General features: G+C 32.9%; 1 protein-coding gene across 3 annotated transcripts in view; it reads right to left on the reverse strand.

The window, feature by feature from the left end:
• The window catches only part of LOC127873835 (bestrophin-2-like), a 41333-nt gene extending 33402 nt beyond the window's left edge, over nucleotides 1–7931 (reverse strand). Inside the window, exons 1-2 of one of the 3 annotated variants that reach the window (XM_052417896.1) lie at nucleotides 7815–7931; nucleotides 463–683 (exon numbers count right to left, since the gene is read on the reverse strand). In XM_052417896.1, coding sequence (XP_052273856.1) covers nucleotides 463–641 — 179 coding nt within the window. In that variant the 5' untranslated portion in view covers nucleotides 642–683; nucleotides 7815–7931. Of the gene's footprint in view, nucleotides 1–462; nucleotides 1390–7814 lie in introns of those variants that run through there. The other 2 variants (XM_052417892.1, XM_052417881.1) reach the window with 2 other exon arrangements.
• Nucleotides 7932–8251: the final 320 nt, after the last annotated feature.

An 8251-nucleotide genomic window follows, 5' to 3' on the forward strand; every position in this document is an offset into this window, starting at 1 on the left:
GTTTAAAGTAATACAGAATACGAATTTTCCAGGATGCAAACTTCAACTCGTCCGGCAGTCCGTATGTCAGACATTTACATATTGGACCGGTTTCTATCGTTCACGCTTATTGTTGTAAGCATTTTATATATAAAACAAGGTCTGTAACTATAGGATGACTTTTGCCCCCTATAAACGCTTGATAGAAGTTATGAGGTCTTTTCGAAACCTAAACGCAGGTTTCGATACCTAAACGCGGACCCTAAGTTCAAGGTCAAGGTAACAGGGGTCAAAATTTGCGTGCGTATGGAAAGGCCTTGTCCATATACACATGCATTTCGAATATGAAATTGCTATCTGAAGCGACATGGAAGTTATTAGCATTTTTCTTAACCTAAACGCAAAGTGTGACGGACAGACGGGGGCATAAATACATTTACATTTAAAATACATAATAAAAAAATGAAAAATGCGATTCGTTACCGTTTAGAGTCTCCGGATAAGCCTAAGCGATAGATGAGGCTGATGATGGTATAGAGCAGACAGAAGACGAGCGTCTCCTTGTAGATGAGCTTGTAGACGCTGCCCCGCCATGCCTTAAGAAGGCGGAAGAACCCGAAGAAGGATGTGGTGGCGACTTTCCTCTGGTAGGTGATGGTCATCTCCTAGCACTGAAGACCTTCGACTGGCGAAAATGTATATCCCTGATGGTTAACACAAAATTAAGAGCTTGATTTCGCGGAGTTTATTAAATTAACTACACGTCGATTACAATAAGACTTTTGCGAATATAACTATATCCTGATCGGAATAGATGACCGATGTCCATCCCCGTTATCTTATTTGGTGAAAACTGATTATAACCAGTTTTCGAATTTCACGTTTAGGAACCCGATTAATAAGCTGCCCGATACTGTAGGTATTCTCCATCAACTCTGTATGAACTGGCCAAGCTGACCGATTGCATCCTTCAATGAAAGCTGCTTTCAGATCACAATTGTTGATACGGTATGTGATTTTGTAAGGTTTGTCACGCCTTTTATCAAAAGATTATCGCGCTTTTACAATGGCAAGCTCTTGCCGGATTATGTCTAATTAAGTCCAGTCGGGTCCGGTTGTATTGTACTCAGTTGATGCTTTATATAAGTGCTATCACGGTCATGCTTCGGGTACGCTGAAACATAAACTTAGCGCCATTAAAAGCGATATCCACTACTTTCATCCAGTTCTTTTTTTCAATCTCAACATTTTCGGCGAAAAGTGTCACATTCTTTGTAAACCTCTTATTTTAAGAGTACCGATGTTTAGAACAACGTTCATCTGAATTCCTAATTATTTCAAGTCTTTGTTTCGGTTGTGGTTTGTTTTCTTTATATACTTTTTTTTTAAATCTACGTTAACACTCACCTAAATTTTGGTTGATAATACTGATATGCTTATCTACGTCCCATGTGTTCTTCTCGTATTGCAGTTGGGACAAGTTGTTTACGCGTAGTATTACTAAGTGGCTTCACACACAAACTGTTTGCTTAACTTTAAAGACATTTTACATTTAATCCGGCTTTTTTAAATACAACCTTGCTCGAGTTTTTATGCTAATTTATCAATTGATAATTCGCAGAAGCCTATTCTCACACACCTTGTTACTAATAAACGAAATTGCAATTTGTTTAAAGGACACTTACATATTGCGATCGTTGAAACTATCATTCTTAACAAGATAATCGAGAAATATGGAACGCCTTCACTGTCTTATAATACTAAAACTTGTGATATTACGTCAATTTGTCTGTGCATTAATGCATATAACCATTATATGTATGCATAATCACAATATATAAATACATAATTCGAATATATACTTATAAAGCATTAATATATAAAGATATAATTTTCTTATATATAGATAAAATGTAAAAATATACATATACGAATGTATTATATACAGATAATCTTCCATTATATAAAGGCATTACTTCTTTATATGGAGGCAAAAGATCTCTTTATGAATTCCTGTAACTATTATATATATGCATTATCACAATATATACATAAATACATAATTTGAATATATACAGATAAAGCATTAATATATAAAGATATAATTTTCTTATATATAGATATATACTCTTCCATTATATAAAGGCAATACTTCTTTATGTGAAGGCAAACGATCTTTATATGAATGCCTGTAACCATTATATATGTATATGCATAATCACAATATATAAATACATAATTTGAATATATACAGATAGAGCATTAATATATAAAGATATAATTTTCTTATATATAGATATATAATCTTCCATTATATAAAGGCATCACTTCTTTATAAGAAAGCAAAGATCTTTATATGAACATAAATTAGTATTATATTACCACGGATTACTCCGGTAACAAACACATTCAACACGCAATTTCATGTTAGTTGTTTTGTCATTTACACCCAAGCAATTAAATCCGTACAGTGACATATTAAATGATATGATATCCAATGTTATCTTCTCCTGTCTGAAGCGCCGTATCACTCCTTCTTTCACTCCAAGTCGCTCAAGTATCAAATCCACATCCATTGTTGTGAAATGATGCAAAACTAATTTTCTCCCGTGTGTAATAAAAGCTTCGTATATTTAATGTTATCTTTAATTCATTAAGATTATATATATTGCTTACGAAATTTTGTATTCATGTAATTTATTTCGATGTTCATCAGCATCTTAACTTAGCATGGATTTATGTAATAACGTAATTATCTTAATAAAACGTCTATTTAGGATCATACAAAACGTTAAAATCTTTCTGTACTATACATTTATCTTTACGTGTTGAGATTACATATTTACAAACACTAATTTAAGATTTTAAACGTATTTTTAAAATTTTATCTGCATATAAAGACGATATGTGTTTATATAATTACTATTTATGTTTATAAAAAGATATTTTGCCTTTATATAAACAAGTTATGCCTATATATAATGAGAAAATATTTGTTATCATTATTACATAAAGATTTATGTTAATATAAAGATATTTTGCCTTCATATAAAGAAGTAATGCCTTTATACAATGGAAGATTATCTGTGTATACTACATTCGTATCTGTATATTTTTACATTTTATCTATATATAAGAGATATACCTTTATATATTAATGCTTTATCTGTATATATTCAAATTGTGTATTTATATATTGTGATTATGCATATATATATAATGGTTACATGCATTCATGCACAGTCAGATTGACGTAATATCACAAGTTTTGGTATTATAAAACAGTGAAGGCGTTCCATAGAGAAATGTTTACTCGTTATTTCAAGGTACTTTCCTCATTCCTGGCGACTTCGGAAAAGAGGTATGACTGTTAATATTGACGTACAAATAGGTTACTTGCAGCTTTATTGACAAGTTAATGCAATATGAACGCTTAAAATGTTACCCCTACCAACACGGTACATAGTAACGCAATATGAAACTTCAGCGAATGTTCGAGATCTTCGTTGTCATGTTTGTTTATTTAAATAGAAATTGGAGCACATCACATAAGTGACCAAGCGTTAGTATATGTATACGAATCTAAAGTTCGCATCAAAGTCCTGTTAATTTAAACACGTATAACTCGTTTTAATGTGAACATTGAAATCGTTTATTGCTTATATCTAATTGAAACATTAAAGACAAGTGACTTTGTATAGAATATGTAAAATATCGGTTTTCAGACAAAAAGACAAAGGCAGCGCTAAGGAGAAACTATAGTGACATTGAAGGTCATATCACTGGATTGCAAAATGAGTGACACGTTCAACATCGTATAAAACTACGTTCTATTATATGTCATCTTTCGCTAATAATGATAATTATATTATAACTTATTTGCTAAGTATGGTGGGACTAACCCTCGCGTATTTCTGTAAGAGTTAAAAGAACAAATGCATATATGTTAAATATATAAATATGGAACATAAATATTTAACTGATCTTAATATGAATTTTTTTTAATAAACCATGAATATTCATATGTGGTATTATTACCTTCTATGATTTATGACAAACGCACTTTATTTGAGCCGCGTTCTGAGAAAACTGGGCATAATGCTTGTGCGTAAAGTGTCGTCCGTTTGTATGACATTTTTCGTTAAAATGAAGCCTCTTCGTAGTAAAAGTCTAATTTAGGCTGAAAGTGTCGCCCCTGATTAGCCTGTGCGGACTTCACATGCTAATCTGGGACGACACTTTACGCACATGCATTATGCCAAGTTTTCTCAGAACACAACTCATATAAAAGAAATTTCCTTCCATACTGACCTTGAAGTATCAGTATATCCGTATGATAATGCCATTGCCTTATTTAACCCATTTATGCCTAGCGTCCTGATAAAAGGACATTGCAAACAGCGTAGACCCAGATGAGACGCCGCATAATGCGGCGTCTCATCTGGGTCTGCGCTGTTTGCTTAAAGGCATTTCTGTAAGAAATATTCCAAAAATAGAAATAAATATACCAGACATCCCTAATATTGGAAATAACTTGATCCAATTTAGAAGGATGGGAAAGTCCACTAGGCATAAATGGGTTAATTACAACTGAATATGATGCTTTTGTTATCAACGTAGAAGATACGCGTCATCGCAATAATATATTCCCATTCACGTCCTAAATCCCCCATCTTTAGCTTTATATTACTTGTATTAATTAGCTTGAGTTTTAAAGGGACCTTTTCACAGATTTTGGTATGAATTGAAGTTTGTCGTTAAAAATTTTATATTGATAAATGTAAACATTGGATTTAAAGAACTCCAGTAAAAAACAAGAATGAAATTAAAGAAAGAAAAAGTAACCCCCAAATGGGCTCGAATTATTGAGCCCTGGAGTAAAAGTCTTATGCTTAGACCAATCAACCATACGTGCTCATGCAATGAGTGATGTATTTTATACTTGACATACGCAATCCTCGTAGTGTCACAAAATAAAATGACAAGAACAGAACTCTCCGAATTATTCAATTGTTTTGTGTTGCAACGCTTTATAATTTTCAGGTTTTTAAATCGTCAAAAGATGCATATAATGGATATTTTAGAGCATGGTAAATGTTCAGTATAACTGTTTCCTCAAAAATATCATAACTTTAACGAAAATGTGCGAATCTGCAACAATTTTTTTTAATTTTGTCAATTTACCAAAATGTGAAAAGGTCCCTTTAAAGTTGTTCATTCGCCTGAATGAAATGTGATTATTAATTGTGATGTAAATTATAAATGGCTGATATATTATTTGCGTATATAAGTGTATTTGTAGCTCGTGAGATAATTTTACGAAGAAATGGCCACTATAGATGTAAATTATTTTTAAAAGCACACATCGTTTATCCAATATGAAAGTCTGTGCTTATTCGATCTTTAAAAAAGTACTGAATGCAAAGATTCACATAATGCGCAAAATTCGCCAATATTGCCATTACCCTTGTTGATGTTCTGTGTTTATGGTTTTTATGAGTAATGCTTCAATGTCGATGTTAACCCATTTATTCCTAGCGTCTAGAAAAAAGGCCTTGGCAAACAGCGTAGACCCAGATGAGCGCCGCATGATGCGGCGTCACATCAGGGTCTGCGCTGTTTGCTGAAAGGAATTTCTGTAAGACATATTATAAATATAGAAAATAAACATACCAGACATCCCTAATTTTGGAAATAAATTAATCCAATTTAGAAGGATGGGAAAGTCCACTAGGCATAAATGGGTTAATACATGTACATGCTTCAACGATTTATAATTTGCGATTTTGATTTAAAACACCATTTACTTTGATGTGTCTACCTTGTGCAACTTTCTATAAATTCAAATTTAGTTTTTAATTTAGATGTTACTACTCAGTTATGGCTGTAATTATACACGTTTACAGCATATTTATTATAATTTTATTATGTATACCCGTTAATGGTTTGTTGACAAGTATTTAGTGTTAACATAAATATACGAATGAAAACATTTTTTGCAATCTTACGAAAAATATATCAAAGGTAACCATTATGTCTATCCTGCTTCTTGTTTATATTTTGAATGATGAAGATAGAGGGGGGAAATATCAGAAGAGCTATTTTCGTCCACTTATCACTGTGTACACACCGCTCTTATTGACCTGTGTACTAACGCGAAAGGAATTGTGGGTAGCACTTCTTTTACGAGTGAAAAGTGAAAGCGAAAGTAGGTCAGATAATCGTGCTTCTGATAATCGTTATCAGTCTTAATAGAGATTCAAATCACATTTAAACATAATTAAATAACATTTCTTTAAACAACATTCCGTTTTAAACACACAATAAAAACGATTTTTCTTTTATTATTAACATTTTCAATTCTACGCAGAACTACTTTGGCGGAAGCATAATTCCCCAAACCAGGGGAATGTGATGCGTCTTAGTATAGAGGTGACAATAACGTAGTGACGTCACCATCCATGTATAGAATGCCACTTGTCTTATATTTAAGGCCAAAGACCGATCGTCCGTACAATACAACTTGGGTTATTTAAATAAATACAAACAAGTGTCCGTGATTCTTTTGTACATCTATTTACCTAGTTAGTGCTTTAAGTATCCATCGTGTTTGCAAAAAGTTGTTGACAAGTTACTATGTCTTAAATCGGTAGCGAAAAGTGTTGAAATCACTTAATTTTCTATTTGTATTTCGAAGTAAATGACAACCTTCCGCGCGTGAGGATGCATTATTTTAGGACAAGGAGTGTGTCCCAACAATCCAGGTTAATTAACTTTCTAGACTGAATAATTATGAATAGTGATGTATTTATCCATAGTGTTCCATAGTTAAAAGAATTGAAAAGGTTTAAGTCGGTAGGTGTAGAATTTGACTTGATTGCGTTGGAACATAAACATGCATGCGACACTTAATGATATAAAAATAAATTAAGTTTTTCGTTTGCCATTGACTATCATTAGAATAAACTTGCACAGATAAAGTATATCTTAGAAAATGTCGTGATAATCGAATCAATTTGTTGAATTGTTTGTATTCCTTCACGCCACGTGAAAATATTTTGTTACCGAGTATGCTCCTTGCAGTGACCCAGTCATCTCGTACATATATTTTGTTACATACGATGTTTGTTTTCGTTTCACATTTCCAAAACTGTCTTACCAGGGCTACATGGTTCACATACAAAAGAAATTGTCTCTACCGTCAATTGGTCATCAGTCATCCGCTGAATAAACGGGTTTCAAGTAATTTTGCTTACTATTTTCAATATACAGCCTTAAGTGAAAAAGAAGTTGATGTTATATTCTATAAATCTCAATAAATCCATAGTGTTAAGAACATATGACTGAGTTTCGTGGGCCCTCCTTCTCTCTTTCCTGATAGAATGTAGCTTTAGTAATTAGTGCTTATCATGACCAATAATGACAAAAACAAACACACATTGTTGTTTATGCACGGGGTGGAATCATTGCGACCATAACGCGCGTGTTATGTGCGTAAAATGTCGCAATGCAGCTTCCGTTGTGGTGGCAATTTCGCAAAATGGATGCAAACGGTGAGTACGATTTTGTGGTTTACGTTTTCCGAAGACATATGGACCTTAATTTAAAAATAGGGTAATGCTATTCGATACGAATATTAATATTGTTTACTATTATGGCAAAAATCTTGAGAAAAATCCGATATCCTAACCTCAAGGACTTAAAAAGGGTGGTTCATGTGATGTTGACAATGAACAAAGCGAATATTTTTATGATATTATTATATTTTTGTACAGAAAATCCCATTTTATATTCTTTTTTTAATAACTATGCTCGGTTACAAAAAATATCGTTACCTCTGCTGAAATGAAGGCGTTGTACCCGTTGTTGTGTAAATGCTGTGGTCGCGAGCACATGTTGTGGTCGCAATATATTGTTGTGGTCCTGGTGTGAAGTAGCTTAAATAAGAACAAACGTGTGGGCAGTAGTGTAACAAGAATAAAAGTTGGTAATATTATACAAATATGTTGCACGGAAACCTCGCTTTCCGACCACTCATAGTAATATTATTTTACTATTGCATTTTTTTATTGCTGATGAAAATTTTCAAGGAAAGCCGAACGAAAGGATTGTTCCTATACAGAATCAAACGGATTTCTTACAATACAAAAGTTAGTGGAAAAACATCTTTAAAACAGACGTTAAATACCAGTACGCATGTTAAAAAGGGTGGTGGAAAACGATTATTGTAACATTTTACTTTTTCGAGAAAAATGACCGTGCGCGTGTGAAT

The sequence above is a fragment of the Dreissena polymorpha genome, chromosome 1, assembly GCF_020536995.1.
Source record: "Dreissena polymorpha isolate Duluth1 chromosome 1, UMN_Dpol_1.0, whole genome shotgun sequence".
In the NCBI taxonomy this organism is placed as follows: domain Eukaryota; kingdom Metazoa; phylum Mollusca; class Bivalvia; order Myida; family Dreissenidae; genus Dreissena; species Dreissena polymorpha.